This window comes from Dendrobates tinctorius, unplaced genomic scaffold (assembly GCF_039654945.1).
Source record: "Dendrobates tinctorius isolate UK_male_01 unplaced genomic scaffold, ASM3965494v1 ptg000033l, whole genome shotgun sequence".
In the NCBI taxonomy this organism is placed as follows: Eukaryota; Metazoa; Chordata; class Amphibia; order Anura; family Dendrobatidae; genus Dendrobates; species Dendrobates tinctorius.
Window position 1 is genome coordinate 19159322 of NW_027361701.1, and position 25447 is coordinate 19184768.

Consider the following 25447-nt stretch of genomic DNA (forward strand, 5'->3'; position numbering starts at 1 on the left):
ATTAGCAATTTGCAAATTAATTTTAGCAAGAAACCCTTATGCGTTCAAAATAGTCACACAGTTCTATGCCATCAAGTGAAGATAGAGCACTTAAGTATGCCAACCTGGTTTCAGAAACTTTATTATTAGTATTTCCAAAGGTAGTTAAAGGACCCAAATCCAACTTTATCATCTCGTATGTTTCGCTTATTGGTATGTACATAAGGGCACCACCCAATAAGTGACTTAAAGTCAAGCAGTGCTTAATCTAAAATAACTACTGCAGTCAAAGAATTCCATCTTGGAGAACTACTGATTACCGCATCCTAGCCCGCACAAAGTTCTGACGCAATTAGAACAAAGTAAACGGTCTGAGCTATTCAAAGTTAATTTAGACTTGATATAATTTATCCTCCTTCCTATAAGGGCATCAATTCCCTAATTTCAAATGGATGCCTATAATATAGTCCATCCATGAAGATAGTTAGCTGAAAAGGTTACATGCAAAACATAGCATTGAGACCAAGAGAGACTGAGAAACTAAGTGATAACCATTATCTATAGACTAGTAATCTGTTGAACCTAGCAGCCTCCTGCAGGACTGCATTTTACCTCCCCCCCAACACACACACACTTTAACTATAACAGAGTTCCAATATCATCTGGGACTCATCCGTCACAAAGCTCAGCAAAGAAAAGGTAGAAGCCAAAACATTGCAAGGCAGTAATGAAAAACGAGACCAACCAAACCATGAGTCAGCTACCTAAGGCAAAGGCCACATGGCCCAAATTCAATGGACATCAGTCATACCCGGCCTAAGGTGCTATCAAGCTTATGGTAGGATCGACAGGCCAACATGCAAGGCAGGCTAACATTCAAGAATGCAGGCCCGACAAGCCAACACACAAGGCCCAAACAATATCAAAAAGACTGACCGTCACTTCCAAACAGAACAGGTGCATGAGTACTAGGAGTAGCCCGCACCATATTTAACTAACAAAGTCGCACTCTAATAGGAGTAGGTCGCTCCATATTTAATTAAAGTTGCACTCTAATGTCATAGCATGCAAATATGAAATTTGAAATGCATTACTACTCTATAAAATAGGGAAAGATGAAGACACTATATTTTTCAGATAAGAAGATACTTTTTTGACTGCTTACTGCGGTAATTTTCCTGGCGTCCACCCCATTGAACCATGGGAACAAAGGGGCTCCAGGCTTTCACAAAATGTCAGCAAAGCCCCCAAACCACCGAGTACCCTCTTCGAGAAGAAGAGGATAGTTCTTAGAACAATCTATAAAGAATGAAATTCCATCTCTTTCACCTGTTGGCTTTTGACAAAAAAGGAGGAAGGATTATTTCTTGAGACATATGGAAATTAGTTGGCACTTTTGGCAGGAAGGATGGGTCTAGGCAAAGTACTACCCTGTCTTTCAGGATCCTCAGATACAGTTAGGTTCATATATATTTAGACAGACATTTTTCTAATTTTGGTTCTAGACATTACCACAATGAATTTTAAACAAAACAATTCAGATGCAGTTGAAGTTCAGACTTTCAGCTTTCATTTGAGGGTATCCACATAAAAATTGGATGAAGGGTTTAGGAGTTTCAGCTCCTTAACATGTGCCACCCTGGAGAGTTGACTGTAGAGGATTTCTGAGACAGGGAACAGAGGGAGCCATAATTAGAAAATCATCCAGATAAGGAATAATGCAAAGGTTTTGCTTCCTGATAAACGCTACCACAACTCTACTACGATTTTTGTGACTATTCGAGGAGCTAAAGAAATCCCGAAAGGAAGGACACTGAACTGAAAATGAACCACTTTTTTGACATAGAATGACTGCGGGAATTTCCAATAATCTGGATTTATGGGCATAGAACAGTTAGTATCTTGTAGATCGATAATTGCCATGACCAAGTCTCTGCCTATTAATACGACCGTGGATCTTATGGATTCCATTTTGAACCTTCTGTACGTGATATGCCAATTCAGGCGCTTCAGATTTATAATGATTTTGTGGGACCCATTTGTTTTTTTGTTTTGCTCTTTTTAGGAGAAATAGGCAGTACTAATGGTCTTTGCCTTGTTCCGTACCTGAAACTGAGGAAATTACTCCCGATGTTTGCAGGTCCTGGAACCCTGAGAGTAGGATCTTCTGTAACTTCAAAGATGGCAGGGATATTACTTCCAGTTTTTGCATTTTGTCGGGGGAAGGGGGGGGAAACTTTATCTTTGTTCCCACTGTGATTACAGAATTTTCTGATTTGAAGATATTTTATGTCACAGAGAAGAACTCCAAAATTCTGCCTCCTACTTGTATTAAGTCATTGTCTTTCTTGATGTTGGCTCTGAAAAATATTCCTTACTCATTCTCCTTTGGGACAAGTCCAGTGACCTAATCTACCTTTCCTTCTGAATTGCAGGATCTGAGTCTGTGGAGGAGGAAATGGTCTTCTTTTGAAGGTTTTTAGTTTAGGTTGCGACTTCTTATCAGCCACTTTCTCTAATAGCTCATCCAGAGATGGACCAAATTCATATTCTTCTCTAAAAGGGATAGAACACAATTTTAATTTGGATAGAATTTCCCTGCTCCACATTTTCAACCAGATGGCTCTTCTTGCGGTATTTGATAGGACCGAAGCTCATGCCACTATCCAGCTTCCTCTGAAGAATCTGCCAGGAATCCTGTTGCATTCTGAAGAGACAATGAGGCCACCAGATCTTCTATAGGGGTGCCACCACTGATACGATTTTCCATTTGTTGTAACCAACAGAACATGGCCCCTGTAATACAAGAGGATGCAATATTCATTTTCAGTGAGGACGCCAATGTCTCCCAAAACTTCCTCAACAGATTATCCATCTTTCGGTCCAGAGGACCTTTGAACTGGTAAGAGTCTTCAGATGAAAATGTAGTTTTCTTTGCACCTTTAGCCACCTGGAAATTCAACTTTAGGAATCGCTGTCCAGTATTTGGCTATGTCATTATCTAATGGAAATCTTTCTATTCTGCACATCATGAATTGGAAACACTATCTTCCTTTTTAATCTCACCCCCTTCACCCTCGAACCTCTATTCACCTTCATGAACAGAAAAATAAATTTTTACAATTCTGATTAGTGTCACTTTATGTGGTAATAACTAACGCTTGAACGGATCCTAGTGATTCTGAGATTGTTTTTTCATGACAGTGTACTTCATGATAGTGGTAAAATGCCATCGATATGACTTGAGTTTGTAAAGACAAAAAAGTGGTAATTTGATGAAAATTAGGTATCTTATCAGGACAGGGACCCAACTAAAAGGTACGCACTGACGTTGCAGTTGGGCTCATATACATTGGCCAATTTATGTGCTATCTACCTTCATTTTACTGTAACTTTTCCTATAGTAAGGGTTCAGGACACGGAACAATTATTTGCCTCAAGTGGAGAAAGAGCGCATCTTCTTGAGTTGAAGGTTGCTCAAGATGCTTACAATTCACATGTGTTAGAATTAGCTAAAGTTAAGAGATAATTTCAAAAACAAATTTTACTTTGACCGTCGGACGGGACTAATGTGCCTGACAGGCGCTTCTTTTACTTTCATTTCTCCCTCCTCACCAGATTGTTATGAAATCCCTTCCCTCCATGTAGCTTCCTGGCTCTAGCTGCTGTGTGACACCTGATACCACAGTTGGGATTGCAGAGCTTCAGGAGGGCAGATATAACTGTGCTGGCTTCTCAGGCTCATTGTTCCCGAACACATCACACTTTATAAGGTTGGTATTTTATGTTTTTAGTCATCACAATTGTTTATTTAGCTTGTTTTATGAATGGATAGTGCAAAGTGTGTGGATATTTCATAGAAATAAGGCAGATTACAAATGAAAGTGTGCTTCTCAGGCACATTGTTCCCTAACACATTCTTTCTCTTGCATCATATCTGCTGAAATGGAGAGTAAAATGTATAATTTATCAGAACCCCTTCATGTTGAGGAAGTGAGAAACATGCTGTTAATGATGATGCAGATCCCACACTGAATGAGGATTTAGGAGACGAAAGTGAGATTGATTCTCATGATGAGGTGGAAGTATGTGAAATTGATTCTGAAACAGAGCAATATGGTGCCAGTGATGAGGATGAAGAAGATGTAGAATCATATTATATGGGAGAAGATAAAAAAACAAATGGAACAAGAAGTCACCCATGAAAAAACGTAGGGAACCTCAAAACATTATCACTCACCTTCCTGCAGTTATAGGAACAGCAAGTTATGCAAAAACTGCAGCTGAATGCTGGAATAGTTTTTTCACAGATGACATTCTAGACTCTACGGTCAAATACACTAACCAATATATAGACATTATAAAAGGACAAGTTCATCTGCAACAGAATCATCAAGGCCACAGATGAAATAGAACTGCGTGCTTTTTTTGGATTGTTATATCTTGCAGGAGCTTCTAGGGCAAATCGACAAAGTTTGGAGGAACTTTGGAGTAAAGATGGTGATGGAATTGAAAAATTTGGCCTTGTTATGTCTCTAAAAAGATTCAAGGTTCTAATTCGTTGCCTTCGGTTTGACGACAGAACTACCCAAAGCGAACGTAAACCATATGATCTACTTGCTCCAATTCGCGATTTATTCCCAAAATTAGTGGAAAACTGTAAGAAAAGTTATTGCCCTGGGGCGAATCTCACTATTGACGAAATGCTCCCTGGTTTTCGTGGTAGATGTGCATTTCGTCAATACATTCCATCAAAGCCTAGCAAATACAGAATAAAAATTTATGCCCTTGTTGATGCCAGTAAGACCTACACATACAACCTTGAAATTTATGCAGGAAAACAACCAGAAGGTCCTTACTGTGTCAGCAACAAACCCAGTGATGTTGTAAAAAGAATGGCTGAGCCCTTATTTAGATTGGGTCGCAATATAAGGCCTGTTTCACACTTCAGTTTTTTTCCATCAGTCAAGACCCGCCGTTTTCCTAAAAAAAACGGATCCGCCATTTTGTTTGGCGGATCCCTTTTTTTCCCCATTGACTTGCATTACTGGCGGATCTTGACGGATGGCCATCCGTCGGATCCGGTTTTTTGCGGATCCGCCAATTTTTTTGCGTCCGTCGACATGCCCGGACGGAGCTTGTAACATTTTTTGGCTAAAGGATCCGCATTTTTGTACTGCGCATGCCCGGAGGAATGATCTCAGCCGGAAGTTTAACCTTGAAATCATTTCTGGCGAATGGTAAAATAAAATCTCTCTCTCGTCCCCGGACTGCGGTTCCTTTAAAATTCTTCAGCCAACGGATCAGTCAAAAAACCGGTCCGCTGCCATCCGTTAGCTTCAGTTACCGACGGACCCGCTTTCCGCCATTTTGGCGGATTTTAACTGACAAGAAAAAACTGAAGTGTGAAACAGGCCTAACAGCTGACAATTGGTTTTCAAATTGTGATCTGATTGATTATCTGAAAATGCAGAAGCTTTCATAGGTCGGAACTGTAAGAAAAATAAAAAAGAATTGCCTACACAGTTTGTAACTGTGAAAGGGAGAAAACAGTACAGCAGTATGTTTGCATTCCATAATGGAAAGGTTTTGGTTTCCTATGTACCACGCGAAAAAAAAAAAAATGTACTTCTCTCAACACTTCATAATGATGGTGCCATCGATCCTGGGTCTAAGGCACAAAAAAACCCGGAGATAATTACATTTTATAATGCAACTAAAGGGGGTGTTGATACAGCTGATCAGATGTGCTCAACTTTCAGCGTCAGCAGAAACACCAAGCTCCGGCCAATGGTCATATTTTTCACTATGTTGAATTTGGGTGGTATAAATTCACAAGTCATTTACCTTGAAAACCAGCTTGAACCACTCCGTAGATGAGTCTATCTGAAAAAATTGGCCCATGAACTAGTGCTTGGAGAGCTACACAGGAGAAGTATGAAAACTATCGGTATCCCCGCTCGCCTTCAAGTTCAGCTCAAAAGATTCCGCCCAGAAGATGATAGTGAAAATCCACCACCTGCACCACCTCCCAAAAGAAAGAGATGCACCACCTGCACCACGGAAAGCAGAAACAGAAGGCTTTCTAATTATGAATGTCACAAATGTCATAATGCAATCTGCCTGACACATGCAAAAATGATGTGTAGTTCTTGCTCTTTGCTCTGCAAATGTGTTTTTTCTGGGGAAACTTCAGGATCCAATACTGAATGAATATGTGTGTAATATTACTTTAGGTACCTTAAACTTAAGTTTTCCTAAATTTTCTTTATAGAGTTGTCAGCGTCAAACTGGGGGCTATTTGGCGGGAGTTTTGAAATGTTTGTATTTCAGAGTTATTACTTTTATGTTAAGTAAATGGTCTTTTTTTGCACCTGATTATGTGTAGTCTCTTTTATTCCATCCCTATGAAGGTCACTGATCACTGTTAGAGCACTGAAATCGCAAAAATTAGATATTAGGTATTTTTCTAGCCTGCGCCTGACAGGCACATTATTCCCTAACTTGTTAGTAAAGATATTGTTCCTGACGGAGGGTTGATGAAGGTGAAAAAGCGGGACATGTCCTATCATTAATAGCAAATGCACAGATGGGGCAACATATATTGTGGCACTGAGGGATGAGACTGAGGAGATGATGTATGAAACCCCACAAATATTAAAACAATTTAAAATGTTCTATGACTCCCTGTATAAATCCAGGGCAAATGGGATGCAGTTTCAGACGCAGGCGTTTGGGTGAGGAATAGGTCGTTCTTGGACAAGCCAATCACATTGGAGGAGGTGGAGGAGGCGGTGGCAGAAATGGCAAATAAATCCCCGGGCTCTGATGGGATCCCCATTGAATTGTATAAAAAAATATGGGGCTATACTGTTACCTAAACTTTTAATTACGTTTCAGGGAGCCATTAAATCATATTCATTACCTGAATCCATGCAAGAAGCCATTACAGTAGTGATACCTAAACAAGATAAGGATCCCCTACAACCAGATTCGTATAGGCCCATTACCCTTCTCAATACAGATGTAAAGATAATAGCTAAGGTTCTGGCCAATAGACTTACCAGGGTTATTTCTTTTATTGCTCATCAAGATCAGTTCGGGTTTATGCCAGGAAGGTCGAGAGCAACCAATATAAGATGTCTATATTTGAATCTGCAGATGCCGGTTGTTAACTCAGGGGATAAAGTTATTGCTTCAGCCAGTGCTTTTGACAGCGTGGAGTGGGGATTCCTGTGGCCAGTTTTATAAGAATTTGTATTGGGGAGAAATTTATAAATTCGATAAAAATCTTATATACCAATCCTACAGCCAGGATAAGGGTGAATGGTTCCTTATCAGAAGAACTGGCATTGGGGAGAGGTACTAGACAAGGTTGTCCCTTGTCACCTTTGCTTTTCGCATTAGTGGTTAAGCCCCTAGCGATTCTGCTACGGAAACATTCTGTAAAAGAGGGGTTTAGAAGAGGAGGGTTAGAAGATAAAATTGCACTTCATGTGGATGACATTTTACTCTTTGTAGCTAATGCGTCTAAGTCTCTGCCGATGGCAATGATGGTGATCCAGTCTTTGGAGACCTACTCTGGGCTGGTGATTAACTGGTTTAAACAGGTGGTGATGCCATTAGATGAGAGGGGGGGTTCATGTTGTCAATCCACATTGCTCTGGACTGCAACAGGTATCAATATTTAAATATTTGGGCGTGATGGTCTCACCTAGCCCGCTGAATTATGAAAAAGTAAATTTAGTCCCAATCCTTATCAAGTTCACACGGAAAAGGGATGTGTATAAACTTCCTTTATCAGTTGTGGGGAAAGTCCATTTAATTAAAATGGTATGGATGCCCCAGCTGCTGTACCTTCTTCACATTTCAAAAATATAGATCCCCTTTAGATTATTTTGTGCTATTTAAAGGGTGTTTAGATCTCTGCTTTGGAGGGGTGGAATGGCTTGTATTAAATTGGAAACTCTGCAGAGGGACAAATCGGATGGGGAGTTAACGGTTCCTAACCCGTGGGTCTATTTCTTTACAGCCCAGGCTCAATATTTTAGAGGATGGGAGGATACAGGTAAAAAATTGATAAAGGAGTGGGGGGTAATTAGCCAATCTTTATATGAAGCACTAGAAGGTAGCAAATTCAAATTTTCTCCAAAAAAGCTTCCCACATTATCGTTAATGCATAAAATATGGTGGAAAATAAGAGATCTGCAATAAATTGAGAGCTGCTCACAATTTACATCAATATGGGACACCCCATGGTTAGTTAATCTGAGAAGTTTGGTGGGTTTTGGGAAGTGTAGGGAGAGGGGGGTGGGCAAGGTATCCCAGCTGCTATTAGATAATGTACTGAGATTTTATGCTCAGTGACAGGAGGAGTTTGATATCAATCCGAAACACTTTTATAAATACCTCCAGCTACGTCATGCTTTCAATGCGGACTTTACGGAGAGTGGCTTGAAAGGCTATGTACCAAATACTGTTATACAGTTAATTAGATCAAATAGTTAATCTGGGATAATATTGCGGCTATATATATCTTTATTAACATTAGTGCTAAGCAAACACCCAATTCACAGTAAAGAGAGATGGGAGGCAGAAATCGACCCAACAGAAGGTCAATGGAAAGAGATATTGGAAAGGGTACCTCAACTCTCTCTTAGTGAAGCGCATAGACTTTCTCAACTTTATCTAATACATAAGGTGTATAGAACACCAGAGATTAATGTGTAAGATTGGGGCCATAGCAGACGCATGCTGTCCTAGGTGTGGGGTGGAGCCGGATACTCTACTTCATATGATGTGGTCATGTCCTAAACTGGAGGGATACTGGAGGAAAGTACTAGGATTAGTTAGAGTGTTTAAGGTGGTATTGGAAACTACGCCCTGGTCAGTTTTTCTGTTTGTAGCAAACTCATGTGACATCTGCCTCTCCCACACACAATCCCATCAGACTCAGGTGGTTTTAACTAGCTGGTTCCTTCCTGCCCCATAAATTGTACACTTTTTATAGTCCAAGAGAGGTATCTTATCAGGACAGGGTCCCAACTATAACATACACATTGACGTTGCAGTTGGGCTCAAATACATTGGCCAATGTGCCAAGTACCTACTTTTTACTGTACATTTTCCTACAGGATTGCATTTCCAATTTTCCAAAATTCCACATGTACATAATATAGAACTTATCCAATGTTCTATGGCAGTAATGCAGTTCCAATTTTCTAGATTTACCATTCTAAACAATCGAGAGTGCAGTTTTGTATTTGATTAATATTTGCAAAATGAAGCAGTTTTCAAACTTTAATTTTATGCCCTTAAAACAGAGAGTAATCTCACACAAAAACATTTCCCACATGTTTACTTTACATCAGCACAATTTATGAAAAAAAAATTTTGTTAGGAAAATACTCAAAAGTGATACCATTCTAAAAACAGCACCCCTCAATGTGCTCAAATTATGACATCAGGTCACCATGACATCGATTAGGACCCCTGCGATGACGTTGCGGGGTCACCAATCCAAGAGCAGAGGGGCCTTTTTCTCCCTCTGCCCGCTCGACAAATGCTGCAATCGATTTCCATCGCAGCATTTAGGGGGTTAAAGTGCCGAGAGCGGTGCATTTGTACTGCATATGTCGTGAAGGGGATAATCCTCTCAACATCTCATCCTAGACTGTATGGGTCACTTTTTCCTCTTCTACTCCCACTGTAATCCTTACTACCGATAAATGCTCATCCATTTCTTCTGATAACATAAAACTTATCATCCTGGTCTGAATTGAAATTCGGAGTAACTTCTTTTAACCATTCCTCAGAGACAGATACCTCTGCATCAGAATCTGAACTATCCCTTGGGTCTTATTGCCCAATAAGAGCCCCAATAAGGATTGAAAGAAGGAAGCTAAGGAAAATCGAATAGCCTGATGCACCATTCAACTTACTTCTGACATCAGGGTGGGTTGCTCCTTATTAACAATCTTTTCTATGCACCGCTGGCATGACGGCTTTTTATGGGCAGATGGGAGTTTATTACAAATGGCACATTTTCGATTTGCAGTCTTATTTTTATAGCTTAAATCAAAATCTAAATATCTTGTGTCTTTACAACATGAATCAGAAAAAAACAAATAGGAAAAAACCCCATTAAAAGATATATACTTTATTAGACTTGACTAAAAGCCACCTGAAAAGGTGGTCTGTGCACACCAAAAAACAAAACACAGTGAACTAAAACCAATCACCCAGGATTTTGTTATAGGTTGCTATTGATTGCCTATACGATGCGATATCTGACAGCGGAGGTTGGCACCCACTCAACAAAGGTTGCCCCTATTTGTCCCTAGTGCACCCTATTACTATGATCCCCTCACCCTAAATAAGGAAGCACTATTTCTATACAGAGCTCACTCCTATACCTAAAGGAACCCCATAGTTCAAAAATCCATAAATTATATGTACAATGTGGTTTTATGGCTTGCAGAGAGTATGATAATACAGAAGAAATTCAATAGAGATCCACAATGCTGACAGACCTATGTCCATACAGTTGTGGCCAAAAGTATTGATACCCCTGCAATTCTGTCAGATAATACTCAGTTTCTTCCTGAAAATGATTGCAAACACAAATTCTTTGGTATTATCATCTTCATTTAATTTGTCTTAAATGAAAAAACACAAAAAGAATTGTCCTAAAGCCAAATTGGATATAATTCCTCACCAAACATAAAAAAGAGGGTGGACAAAAGTATTGGCACTGTTCGAAAAATCATGTAATGCTTCTCTAATTTGTGTAATGAACAGCACCTGTAACTTACCTGTGGCACCTAACAGGTGTTGGCAATAACTAAATCACACTTGCAGTTAGTTGAGATGGATTAAAGTTGACTCAACCTCTGTCCTGTGTCCTTGTGTGTACCACATTGAGCATGGAGAAAAGAAAGAAATCCAAAGAACTGTCTGAGGACTTGAGAAACTAAATTGTGAGGAAGCAAGAGCAATCTCAAGGCTACAAGTCCATCTCCAAAGACCTGAATGTTCCTGTGTCTACCGTGCGCAGTATCATCAAGAAGTTTAAAGCCCATGGCACTGTGGCTAACCTCCCTAGATGTGGACGGAAAAGAAAAATTGACAAGAGATTTCAACGCAAGATTGTGCGGATGTTGGATAAAGAACCTCCACTAACATCCAAACAAGTTCAAGCTGCCCTGCAGTCCGAGGGTACAACAGTGTCAACCCGTACTATCCGTCGGCGTCTGAATGAAAAGGGACTGTATGGTAGGAGACCCAGGAAGACCTCACTTCTTACCCCGAGACATAAAAAAGCCAGGCTGGAGTTTGCCAAAACTTACCTGGAAAAGCCTAAAACGTTTTGGAAGAATGTTCTCTGGTCAGATGAGACAAAAGTAGAGCTTTTTGGGCAAAGGCATCAACATAGGAGAAAAAAAAGAGGCATTCAAAGAAAAGAACACGGTCCCTACAGTCAAACATGGCGGAGGTTTTCTGATGTTTTGGGGTTGCTTTGCTGCCTCTGGCACTGGACTGCTTGACCGTGTGCATGGCATAATGAAGTCTGAAGACTACCAACAAATTTTGCAGCATAATGTAGGGCCCAGTGTGAGAAAGCTGGGTCTACCTCAGAGGTCATGGGTCTTCCAGCAGGACAATGACCCAAAACACACTTCAAAAAGCACTAGAAAATGGTTTGAGAGAAAGCACTGGAGACTTCTAAGGTGGCCAGCAATGAGTTCAGACCTGAATCCCATAGAACACCTGTGGAGAGCTCTAAAAATGGCAGTTTGGAGAAGGCACCCTTCAAATATCAGGGACCTGGAGCAGTTTGCCAAAGAAGAATGGTCTAAAATTCCAACAGAGCATTGTAAGAAACTCATTGATGGCTACCGGAAGCAGTTGGTCGCAGTTATTTTGGCTAAAGGTTGCGCAACCAAGTATTAGGCTGAGGGTGCCAATACTTTTGTCTGGCCCATTTTTGGAGTATAGTGTGAAATGATCAATGTTTTGCTTTTTGCTTCATTCTCTTTTGTGTTTTTTCATTTAAGACAAATTAAATGAAGATAATAATACCAAAGAATTTGTGTTTGCAATCATTTTCAGGAAGAAACTGAGTATTATCTGACAGAACTGCAGAGGTGTCAATACTTTTGGCCACAACTGTAGATACATATCATCACAGCCCCTTACATAGATAGATATAAGAAGCTGTCATTTAGATGATCAAGGCTATAATGTATCACATGCATAACTGGGGAACCAAGCAGATATTAAGAATCAGCAAATCTCCACAATATTAGAAAAACTAAGGCCTATGTACCTGTTTGATCTCTGCTTAGGTAGATCTACCAGGATACTATGAGTAGATATAAATCTTATGGAAAAACACAACATCCATTGATTTCAGGATTAGGCTGCGTTCACACGTCGCGTTTTTTTCGTGGCGGTTTTTAACACGCGATTATGCTGCGAAAATGCAAAAAAACAGCATCCCATGCAATCCTATGTGATTCCGCAATGCTGTGGATTTTCCCACGGTGGAATCGCATCGCGGAATAATACGCAGCATGCTCATTATTTTGCGGAATCGCGGTGATTCCGCCCACATAGCAATGCATTGTTCTGCTTACTTTCCGCATGTGGCTGTGCCCACCAGTACCATATCCCTGTAAAAAATAGAATTAAAATAAAAAAAATCGGGTTATATTCACCTTCCGATGTCCCACGCAGCGTCCCTAGGCTTCAGCGGATACATGCGGCAGCTCCCGTTCCCAGTGATGCATTGCGATGACCTTTGCCGACGTCGCATCTCGCGATACTGTAGCGGTCTCGCGAGACCGCGATGTCATCAAAGGTCATTGCCGCAATACATCACTGGGAACGGGCCCTGCCGGAGCATCGCAAAGGCCTGGGGACGCTGCGAGGGACATCGGAAGGTGAATATAACCCAATTTTTTATTTTTTTTAATTATTTTTAACATTAGATCTTTTTACTACAGATGCTGCATAGGCAGCCTCAATAGTAAAAAGTTGGTCACACTCGTCAAACACTATGTTTGACGAGTGTGACCAACCTGTCAATCACTTCTCCAAGTGATGCTACAGATCGCTTGGAAAACGCTAGCATTCAGCAAGCAAATTACGCTTGCAAATCGCTAGTTTTTCCACGGGAAAATCGCGGGAATTTAAAATGCGATATTCCAGCGGAATAGAATTCCAGAATTCCCGCGGTAACTTCCACAGGAGTTCCGCTACGTGTGAACTTAGCCTTAAGGCCCGTCACACTAAGGCCGGTTTCACACTAGCGCATTTTCAACGCGCGCACGGCCGGGGGTAGCTCCGCCCCCGATCCGGCTCTCTGCCCGGCGTGCCCGCCCCTTCCTTGTAGCGCCGCCTCCTAGCGGACAGCGGCGCCTGCGATCGGCGCACCCTATCTTTAGCATAGGGTGCGCCGATCGTGCGCAGGTCGTGCGCTAGTTGCGCTTTGACCTGCGCTGCGCACTTATGACGGTGCGCCGTGCGCGCCAAAATCCGAAAAGTTCGATTTTGGCGCGCACGGCGCACCGTCAAAAGTGCGCAGCGCAGGTCAAAGCGCAACTAGCGCACGGCCTGCGCACGATCGGCGCACCCTATGCTAAAGATAGGGTGCGCCGATCGCAGGCGCCGCTGTCCGCTAGGAGGCGGCGCTACAAGGAAGGGGCGGGCACGCCGGGCAGAGAGCCGGATCGGGGGCGGAGCTACCCCCGGCCGTGCGCGCGTTGAAAATGCGCTAGTGTGAAACCGGCCTAAGCGAGATCGCTAGCGATATTGCTTAAGCGTCACCAATTTTGTGACGCAGCAGCGATATTGCTAGCGATATCGCTATGTGTGATACTTACCTTCGATCGGCTCCCCCGCAGGCCATCGCTGATCGCGCGAGAACGTCCTGGGCCGTTTCTCGTCGGCCGCTTCTTGCTGGCGCCGACGAGCGACGCGTGGACGTCTTCATCGCCGCGTCAGACAGGTAAGTAACGACCGCCGACCGCTGCTGCATCGCTGGTGAGATCTGCCTGTTTGGCAGCTCACTAGTGACCATTTAGCGATGCACCAGCGATCCTGACCGTGTCGTATCGTTGTCGGGATCGCTGGTGCATAGCTAAATGTGACGATACCCTTACAGTGCATGTCTCAAATTAGATCAATAAACACCCAAGCTAAAGATACAAATCTAATGAGGAAGCACAGTAAACATTGATCACTCAGTCTTAAACTGCTAAACCCCCAGATTGGGTCAATAAATAAATAAGCGATCATATAAACAGATATAGGTCTGACAGCGCAATAGCTCTCATTGTGTGGGAGACAATGAGACAAAAAATACTGTGTTTCCAAGTACTCATCTGCTATTTATGCCACCCGCCTTCGCCTCAATGCGACAAATAGGGGCAGTCTTCGTTGAGCGGGGGCGCCAAAATGGTGCCCCCCTAGGGTGCCAATCTCCGCAGTCAGGCAGGGCATTTTTTGTTTTTTGGTGTGTACAGACTACCTTTTCAGGTGACTATAAGTATGTATCTTTTAATTTAGTTTTTCCATATATGATTTTTTGTAGTTTTATGTTTAGCCTTTGGAGCAGGATCCTTGTTCCCCTAAAAGAAAAAGAGGAGATGCCATGAGGTGGGATCCTGCACCAAAGAGGGACCTACCTATACTAGCAATACTCACTAGACCTGGGTCCAGCGACAGCCTCTGCAGATGCAGGTCTAAGGGCCCCGTTACATTTAGCGATGCACCAGCTATCCCGACCATGATACGACCCGACCAAAATCGCTGGTGCATCGCTAAATGGTCGCTAGTGAGCTGCCAAACAGGCAGATCTCACCAACGATGCAGCAACGCAGCAGCGGTCGTTACATACCTGTCAGACGCGGTGATGATAAAGTCCTCCGCCCGCGTCTACGCGTCATTCATCGGCGCCAGCAGGAAGCCGCCGACGAGAAACGGCCCAGGACGACCTCGCGCGATCAGCGATAACCAGTGGGGGAGCCGGTCGGAGGTAAATATCACATGTAGCGATATCGCTAGCAATATCACTGCTGCGTCACAAAATCGGTGACGCTTTAGCAATATTGCTAGCGATATCGCTATGTGTAAAGCCCCCTTAAGGGAAAACTCACTCTCCATGATTAGAAAATTAGGCTGCCCGGCTACTGAAAGGGATGAAAAAAGGACTGACTGCTCGCTGGCAATCCCAGCAGCATCCCCGGAAACCTCTTCATCCCTAGAGGCAGGAAAAACCACTGAGGATGAATGGAAGGGTGGGGTTATTTAAACCGCTTTGTGTCTCTAATTAGGATGGGTAGGCAACCTCCTGTGGTGCTGTTGTGTAGGCAATTAGAGAAAAATATTTTATTATCCCAGGTCTGTAAAAGACCAGGTTATCAAAATATAAATGAACCGATTCAGTGAGTGCTGTGAAGAGGAAAAAAAAAAACAACTTAACTACCAGGATTGTGGGGGTTTTATTTTTATTGTTCCAGCATCAAAACTCTCAAAAAAAGCAATAATAAGCAATAACAGTGCATTTACCACAGATTGTTTTATTTATTCAAATTAGCCCACCACATTAAAACCAGCCTTCACTCAGCTACATGGATGCAACAATGAAAATGATACGAGTCTCGTAATATGGGGATACAAACCAACATTTTTTCCCATAAAGCTGAATATTCTTTCATAATGTTCATTAACCCCTTCACCCCCAGGGGTGGTTTGCATGTTCATGACAGGGCCAATTTTTACAATTCTGACCACTGTCCCTTTACTTTATGAGGTAATAACTCTGAAACGCTTCTATGGATCCCGGTGATTCGGACATTGTTTTCTCGTGACATATTGTACTTCATGTTAGTGGTAAAATTTCATTCATATAACTTACGTTTATTTGTGAAAAAAACGGAAATTTGGTGAAAATTTCGCAATTTTCCAACTTTGAATTTTTATGCCCTTAAATCACAGAGATGCAGCACACAAAAAACTTAATAAGTAACATTTCCCACTTGTTTACTTTACATCAGCACAATTTTGGAACCAAAATTTTTTTTTGTTAGGAAGTTATAAGGGTTAAAAGTTGACCAGCGATTTCTCATTTTTGCAACACCATTTTATTTTTACGAACCACATCACATTTGAAGCCACTTTGAGGGGTCTATATTGTAGAAAATACCCAAAAGTGACACCATTCTAAAAACTGCACCCCTCAAGGTGCTCAAAACCACATTCAAGAAGTTTATTAGCCCTTCAGGTGCTTCACAGGAATGTTTTGAATATTTAAATAAAAATGAACATTTAACTTTTTTTCACAAAAAAAATAATTCAGGTTCAATTTTTTTTATTTTACCAAGGGTAAAAGGAGAAATTGGACTGGAAAAGTTATTGTGCAATTTGTCCTGAGTACGCTGATACCTGATATGTAAGGGGGAACCACTGTTTCGGCGCATGCAGAGCTCAGAAGGGAAGGAGCGCCGTTTGACTTTTTCAATGCAAAATTGGCTGGAATTCTGATCGGACGCCATGTCACGTTCGGAGAGCCCCTGATGTACCTAAACAGTGGAAAGCCCCCACAAATGACCCCATTTTGGAAACTAGACCCCCCAAGGAACTTATCTAGATATATGGTGAGAATTTTGAACCCACAAGGGCTTCACAGAAGTTTATAACGTACAGCCGCACAATTATAAAATCATATTTTTTGCCACAAAAAAGATCTTTTCACCCTCAATTCTTACTTTCCCAAGGGTAACAGGACCCTAAAAATTATTGTACAATTTGTCCTGAGTACGCTGATACCCCATATGTGGGGGTAAACCACTATTTGGGCGCATGGCAGAGCTCGGAAGGGAAGCAGCGCCATTTGACTTTTTTGGCTGGAATTGAGATCGGACACCATGTCGCGTTTGGAAAGCCCCTGATGTACCTAAACAGTGGAATCCCCCCACAAGTGACCCCATTTTGGAAACTAGACCCCCTAAGGAGCTTATCTAGATGTGTGGTGAGCACTTTGAACTCCCCCAGTGCTTCACAGAAGTTTATAACGCCTGGGCGTGAAAATAATCGCATTTTTTCCACAAACATGATCATTTAGTCCCCCTTTTTTTATTTTCCCAAGGGTACCAGGAGAAAATGGACCCCAAAAGTTGTCCAATTTGTTCTGAGTACACTGATACCCCATATGTGGGGGAAAGTACTGTATGGGCACACTTCGGGGCTCGGAAGGGAAGTAGTGACGTTTTGGAATGCAGACTTTGATGGAATGGTCTGTGGGTGTCATGTTGCCTTTAGAGAGCCCCTGATGTACCTAAACAGTGGAAACACCCCACAAATTACACCATTTTGGAAACTAGACCCCCTAAGGAACTTATATAGATGTGTGGTGAGCACTTTGAACCCCCAAATTTATAACGCCCGGGCGTGAAAATAAAAAAATCATTTTTTTCCCACAAAAATGATATTTTTGCCCCCAATTTTTGTTCCTAAGGGCAACAGGAGAAATAGGACCCCAAAAGTTGTATTGCAATTTGTCCTGAGTAGGCTGATACACCATATGTGGGGGTAAAACACTGTTTGGGCGCATGGCAGAGCTTGGAAGGGAAGGAGCACCATTTGACTTTTTCAACGCAGAATTGGCTGGAATTGAGATCAGACGCCATGTTGCATTTGGCGAGCACCTGATGTGTCCAAACAGTGGAAACCCCCCAATTCTAACTCCAACCCTAACCCCAACACACCCCTAACCCTAATCTCAGCTCTAGCCCTAGCCCTAACCCTAACGGGAAAATGCAAAATAAATACATTTTTTTAATTTTATTATTTTTCCCTAACTAAGGGGGTGATAACGGGGGGTTTATTATTTATGGCGGTTTCTAGTTTTGGCAGCTGTCACACGCTAAAAGACGCTTTTGATTGTAAAAATAGTTTTTGCATCACCACATATTGAGCTATAATTTTTCCGTATTTTGACCCACTTGAGGTCTTATTTTTTGCTGGACGAGTTGACGTTTTTATTGGTATCATGTTCGGGCACGTGACGTTTTTTGATCGCTTTTTATTCCGATTTTTGGGATGCAGAATGAACAAAAACCAGCGTTTCATGAATTTCTTTTTGGGGGTGCGTTTACACCGTTCTGCGTGCGGTAAAATTGATAAAGCGGTTTTATTCTTCGGGTCAGTACGGTTACAGCGATACCTCATTTATGTCATTTTTTAATGTTTTGGCGCCTTTATGCAATAAAAACAATTTTATATAAAAAAATAATTATTTTTGCATCGCTGTATTATGCGAGCTATAACTTTTTTATTTTTTCTCTGATGATGCTGTGTGGCGGCTCGTTTTTTGCGGGACAAGATGACGTTTTCAGCGGTACCATGGATATTTATATGCGTCTTTTTGATCGCGCGTTATTGCACTTTTTGTTCAGCGGTATGATAAATCATTTTTTGCTTAGTTTTTTATTTTTTTAAGGGGTTCGCTAAAGGGGTTAACTAATGGGACGGTTTTATAGGGCAGGTCGTTACAGACGCGGCAATACCAAATATGTGTACTTTTATTGTTTTTTTTTATTTCCAAAATATGAAATTAGGGAATTTTTTTTTTTTTTTAAATTTATTTAGCGATTTTTTTAAAATTATTTTTACACTTTTTTTTAACTTTATTAGGTTGTCCCAGGGGTGACATCAATGACCTGTGACAGATCGCTGATCTGTCACATCACAGATCACTGTGACAGATCAGCAATCTGCCACAGGCAGTGTGCAGGTTTCCTCCTTGCCTGCGCTTTGCAGGCACTGAGGAAGCCAGCTCCCTGCAGGCCCCCGAAGGTCCCCGTCACTATCTTTGATCCGGGGATCTGCAGGGAAAGAGCCCCCCGCAGCAGCGCTGCACATTGCGCTGCTGAGGGGGGGCTCAGGGAAGCACGGACGGAGCCCCCTCCCTGCCGATGCTTCCCTTTAACCCCCCTGTTACACCGCGATCGTGTTTGATCGCAGTGTGCAAGGGGTTAAGGTGTCGGGGGCGGTCCGTGACCGCCCCTGACACATAGTGCCGGGTGTCAGCTGTGATAATCAGCTGACACTCGGCCGCGATTAGCGGCGCTCACCACGTGGGCGCCGCTGATCACGCTAGACGTACTATCCCGTCCATGGGCATAGGGGCCCGGGTCCAATGGACAGGATAGTACGTCTGATGTCAGAAAGGGGTTAAAAAATGTATGCAAGTCTGGTATTGCAGTAATCATACTAACAAAACAATTATACCTTTGAATTTACTTCTTAAAAAAAAAAAAAAAAAAATACATTGCGGAACTAAATTTTTTTCACTATTTAATCAAACTTGGATTTTTATCCCCCAGTTATATGGTATGGTAAAATGAGAGCCGTCAGTGATAAAAAAAAAAATGGGGAGGGAGGAAAAATGAAAGTCTAAAAATGAAAACTGGTTGAGTAAGCAAAATGTTTCAATGTCCTTACAATCTTACCAAGGTCAATAGGTCCATCCTTCAACCCGTCCAACTCATACAATCTGCCATTCACAGGGACATAACTGACAAAGTGAAAAGCATCGTCATCCCTTGTTGAAGACTTTGCATCAAATTCAAACATTTGTTGCCTGTAAGAAATATGGAAGAATTATTTCTGTTGCCCATGATTTTACATCCATATTTTATGTCAAGATCTCCAGCTGTTTTTCTTATGCTGACAGGTAAACAAATGGGCTTATTATTTGGAGTTACGACTTGCAGATTAACCCCTTCACCCACAAGGGTGGTTTGCACGTTCATGACCGGGCCAATTTTTACAATTCTGACCACTGTCCCTTTATGAGGTAATAACTCTGAAACGCTTCGATGGATCCTGGTGATTCGGACATTGTTTTCTCGTGACATATTGTACTTCATGTTAGTGGTAAAATTTCATTCATATAACTTACGTTTATTTGTGAAAAAAACGGAAATTTGGCTAAAATTTTTAAAATTTCGCAATTTTCCAACTTTGAATTTTTATGCCCTTAAATCACAGAGATACTGCTCACAAAAAACTTAATAAGTAACATTTCCCACATATTTACTTTACATCAGCACAATTTTGGAACCAAAATTTTTTTTGTTAGGAAGTTATAAGGGTTAAAAGTTGACCAGCGATTTCTCATTTTTACAACACCATTTTATTTTTACGGACCACATCACATTTGAAGCCACATTGAGGGGTCTATATGATAGAAAATACCGAAAAGTGACACCATTCTAAAAACTGCATCCCTCAAGGTGCTCAAAACCACATTCAAGAAGTTTATTAACCCTTCAGGTGCTTCACAGGAATTTTTAAAAAAAAAAAATGAACATTTAACTTTTTTTCAAAAAAAAAAATTCAGGTTCAATTTTTTTTATTTTACCAAGTGTAAAAGGAGAAATTGGACTGGAAAAGTTATTGTGCAATTTGTCCTGAGTACGCTGATACCTGATATATGGGGGGGAACCACTGTTTCGGTGCATGGCAGAGCTCAGAAGGGAAGGAGCGCCGTTTGACTTTTTCAATGCAAAATTGGCTGGAACTCAGATCGGACGCCATGTCACGTTTGGAAATCCCCTGATGTACCTAAACAGTGGAAGCCCCCCACAAGTGACCCCATTTTGGAAACTAGACCCCCCCCAAGGAACTTATCTAGATAAGTGGTGAGAACTTTGAACCCCCAAGGGCTTCACATAAGTTTATAACGTACAGCGGTACAATTATAAAATCATATTTTTTCCACAAAAATGATCTTTTCACCCTCAATTCTTACTTTCCCAAGGGTAACAGGACCCTAAAAGTTATTGTGCAATTTGTCCTGAGTACGCTGATACCCCACATGTGGGAGTAAACCACTATTTGGGCGCATTGGCAGAGCCCGGAAGGGAAACAGCGCCATTTGACTTTTTTGGCTGGAATTGAAATCAGACACCAAGTCGCGTTTGGAAAACCCCTGATGTACCGAAACAGTGGAATCCCCCCACAAGTGACCCCATTTTGGAAACTAGACCCCCTAAGGAACTTATCTAGATGTGTGGTGAGCACTTTGAACTCCCCCAGTGCTTCACAGAAGTTTACAACGCCCGGGCGTGAAAATTAAAACAAACGTATTTTTTCCACAAACATGATCATTTAGTCCCCATTTTTTTTTATTTTTCCAAGGGTACCAGGAGAAAATAGACCCCAAAAGTTGTTGTCCAATTTGTCCTGAGTACCCTGATACCCCATATGTGAGAGAAAACTACTGTATGGGCCCACGTCAGGGCTCAGAAGGGAAGTAGTGACGTTTTGGAATGCAGACTTTGAAGGAATGGTCTGCGGGTGTCATGTTGCCTTTGGAGAGCCCCTAATGTACCTAAACAGTGGAAACCCCCCATAAATGACACCATTTTGGAAACTAGACCCCTAAGGAACTTATCTAGATGTGTGGTGAGCACTTTGAACCCCCAAGGGCTTCACAGAAGTTTATAATGCCCGGGCGTGAAAATAAAAAATCATATTTTTTCCAGAAACATGATCATTTAGTCCCCATTTTTTTTTATTTTCCCAAGGGTACCAAAAGTTGTTGTCTCACTTGTCCTGTGACAGACTCAGCTTCTGCTGAGAGAATTTTTTGAGTGGACACTCTGGGTTGTGGCACCAACCCACCGAGGGCGAGCTGACCTTGAGGTACCACCCCCTATACAGGGAGTGTCAGGGGCAAGACCAAGGGGGTGAGCCACCACGACTGCTGGGACCAGATGGCCGGCTCAGGGGGACACTATGGGAGTGTCTGACGACCAGGGACAAGCAGGAAACAAGGCAAGAGGTAAGTGCAAGGTATCTTCATTAAGATATTCAGGATCACATTCAGTGCAAACGTGAAAACAAGCAAAACGTGCAAGGTGTGCGCGTGGGCACGCCAAGGTCCATAGCATAGTACGTGCCAGGTGGCACGCCTAGGTACAGGTAAAGGCACAATGGCATCGGACTCCGGACCGCTGGCAACGATCGACATGATCAAGGCATCAGGCAGCGGACATCAGCTCCGGACATCAGGCCGCAGTCAACCAGCTTACGATCTCTGGCAGCGATCGGCAGGTTCCGGGCATCCGGCAGGCAAACCAGGGTTCAGGCAAGGAGGCACGAAAGATATTCAGGCATGATGCGTGTTAGGGAACACGCCAAGGTCCAAGGCTAGGTATAAGGCAAGGTGCGTGTGTAGGGGACACGCCAGGGTTCAAGGCTAGGTGCAAGGCAAGGTGCGTGTGTAAGGGACACACCAGGGTTCACAAAACGAGACAGGGTGCATGTGAAGAGACACGCCAAAGCACAAGGTGACAAAGCAGAGTCCTGCGCGTGCAAAGAGACACACCAGGGTCAGGGTTGAAGGCAGGGTGCGTGCTAGGAGCCACGCCAGGTTCAGGGCAGGGTGCGTGCTAGGAGACACACCAGGATCAGGTTCACCGGACAGTGGCCTGCGCGTGCGAGGACACGCCAGGGACAAAGTACGAGAACAGAGAACAAGGTTAGGACCTGTGCGTGCAAGAGGGCACGACAGGATACATGGCAAAACCTGCGTGTACTATTATAGAAGCACGGGGAGGTATGCCATGGGCAGGCAAGGGCCTGCACGTGCTTTAGAAAGCACGAAAAGCACAGTGCGGAAACAGCTTGAAGTGCAAGGGAGCACAGAGAGCAGGGCTGGGGCACTGGCAGCTGATCGGGCTGCGGCACTGACAGACGGGCAAGACTCCAGCGAACCCGGCTGAGGCATGGCAGGCGACACAGCTGTCACTGACCGACGAGCACGGCTGAGGCACAAGCAGGCGGGCACGGCTAGGGCGGGCACGGCTGAGGCACAAGCAGGAGGCTAGGAAGGCCAGGCGCATGCAAAGGGAACACGAAGCAACAAGGCAAAGCAAGATGAGAAACAAGACAGAGCTTAGGCAGAGTACGGAACCAGGAACGGAAGCATAGGCAGAAACACGGAATCAGGTCAGAGCAAGAACAGAGCTAACAGCGGAGCGTAGGCCGTAGCCCAGAGCCGGGCCAAAGCAGAGCCTTGGGACTAGCCTAGAAACGTGCAAGAGAGCACAATAGGAAAGAGACTAGCAGCGGAGCGTAGGCCGAAGCCCACAGCTGGGCCAAGGCAGAGCATTGGGACTAGACATGGAAAAGAGCACCAAAAGTAAGAAAGGAGGAATGGTGCGTGTGCCAGGGAGCACTACAGAGCACCATAGTAGAGAGAGAGGAAGAGCAAGCAAAGGCAGAGACCATAGGGAGGAACACAAGGCAGAGCAAGGAAGGACTACAAGGCAAAGCAAGGCAAAGAAACATGGCACGAGAGACAACACAAGACATGGCAAGAGACAAGAGGCAGAGTACGAGCACGGAGCGTGTGCAGAGACGCACGGGCACAGAATAGAGGGAGCGACCCAGCAGACAAACAGTCATGCAGGGAAGTAGCACAATACTCAGGCCCTGAGCATAGGAAGGGGCGGTCAGATATAGGGCATAGCACCTCCACTTCCGGGTCATGACCAGGGAAGAGCTTCCAGTTCAAATCCTCTAGGATCACAAAGCGCGGTCACATGATCAGGACTTCAGACCTGCAGAGACGATTGCAGAACCAGACAGTGCAGGATCCTAGGAAAGGTCACATGATCAGGGTTTCAGACCTGCAGAGACGATTGCAGAATCGGACAGTGCAGGATCCTAGGAAAGGTCACATGATCAGGGTTTCAGACATGCAGAAACGATTGCAGAACCGGACAGTGCAGGATCCTAGGAAAGGTCACATGATCAGGGTTTCAGACATACAGAAACGATTGCAGAACAGGACACTGCAGGATCTTAGGAAAGGTCACATGATCAGGGTTTCTAGACATGCAGAGACGATTGCAGAACCAGACAGTGCAGGATCCTAGGAAAGGTCATATGATCAGGGTTTCAGACATACAGAGACGAATGCAGAACCAGCCTATGCTGGAACATAGGAAGGACACATGACCAGGGATTCTAGAGCAGAAACTCAGGCATCCTGCAGCTCAACAGTCAAGAGGTGAGTGTGCACACTGCTCTAGGGAACATGCAGGATAGCAGACATGAGATGCGCATGCACACCACTCCAGGGGTCATGAGGCAAAACAGACATGGCGGACATGACAGACATGGCGAGCAGGACACCCTGATACCCCATATGTGGGAGAAAACTACTGTATGAGCCCACGTCGGGGCTCGGAAGGGAAGTAGTGACGTTTAGGAATGTAGACTTTGATGGAATGGTCTGCGGGTGTCATGTTGCCTTTGGAGAGCCCCTAATGTACCTAAACAGTGGAAACTCTCCACAAGTGACCCCATTTTGGAAACTAGACCCCCCACGCAACTTATCTAGATGTGTGGTGAGCACTTTGAACCCCCAAGGGCTTCACAGTGTCATAATCCCAGTGCAGGTTTTAGAGCTGCATACCGGGGGTTAATGTCTGGAGCTCTGTGCAGGTTTTGACCTGCACACTTGGGGTTAATGATTGTGGCCTCTTTCTGGTTCTAGGAGAGCTTCATAAACCCCTGGGTAGCTTCAATCCCTGCCAGTTATACTTTTGCCTTTGGCCTAGTGTGCTGACCCCCGTGTGCCTGTTTGTTGCTATAGTTTGTTTATATGGTTCTGACCCGGCTCTGTTTCCCGTTGTGAGTTTGCCTGTTGATTTTGTACTGCGTTATTATCTGTGTATGACTCATTGCCTGTGACCTGAGTACTCTCTGCTCGTCCCCTTTGGTACCTTGCAGCTATCTCTGTGTGTGACTCATTAATAATAATAATAATAAATTTTATTTTTATAGCGCCGACATATTCCGCAGCACTTTACATTTCAGAGGGGATTTGTACAGACAATAGACATTACAGCATAACAATAATCAAATACAGTAGATTATAACAAAAACCAAGAGGAAAGAGGGCCCTGCTCGCAAGCTTACAGTCTATGAGGAAAGAGGGAGACACGAAAGGTGGGTGGTAACAGTTAACATTATGACTGGTCCATACAATCAGGGTAAGTGTGTAACAGTACAGACACAGAGGGCTAATGGAGGCATAAAGCATGTGGGAACATGATGCGGGGAACCTGGTTATGGTAAAACTTTTGGCTCTGCCACACAGGGATAGATTAGGTTAATGTGTTGGGGTGGTAGGCCAGTCTGAATAAATGCGTTTTCAGGACACGCTTAAAATTGTGGGGATTGGGGACTAATCGTATTGACCTGGGAAGTGCATTCCAAAGAATTGGCGCGGCACGTGTAAAGTCTTGGAGACGGGAGTGGGAGGTTCTGACTATTGTTGAGGATGCTAATCTCAGGTCATCAGCAGAACGGAGGGCGCGGGTAGGGTGGTATACTGAAACAAGGGAGGAGATGTAGGGTGGTGCTGAGCCATGGAGGGCTT

At 43.4% G+C, this 25447-nt stretch overlaps 1 protein-coding gene across 7 annotated transcripts in view; it reads right to left on the reverse strand.

The window, feature by feature from the left end:
- Positions 1 to 25447, reverse strand: part of UCHL5 (ubiquitin C-terminal hydrolase L5) — a 539393-nt gene that overhangs the window by 347392 nt on the left and 166554 nt on the right. For all 7 annotated transcript variants that reach the window (XM_073573025.1, XM_073573020.1, XM_073573022.1 and 4 more), the window contains one exon: positions 19497 to 19627. In XM_073573025.1, the coding sequence (XP_073429126.1) occupies positions 19497 to 19627 (131 nt within the window). The remainder of the gene's footprint in view (positions 1 to 19496; positions 19628 to 25447) is intronic.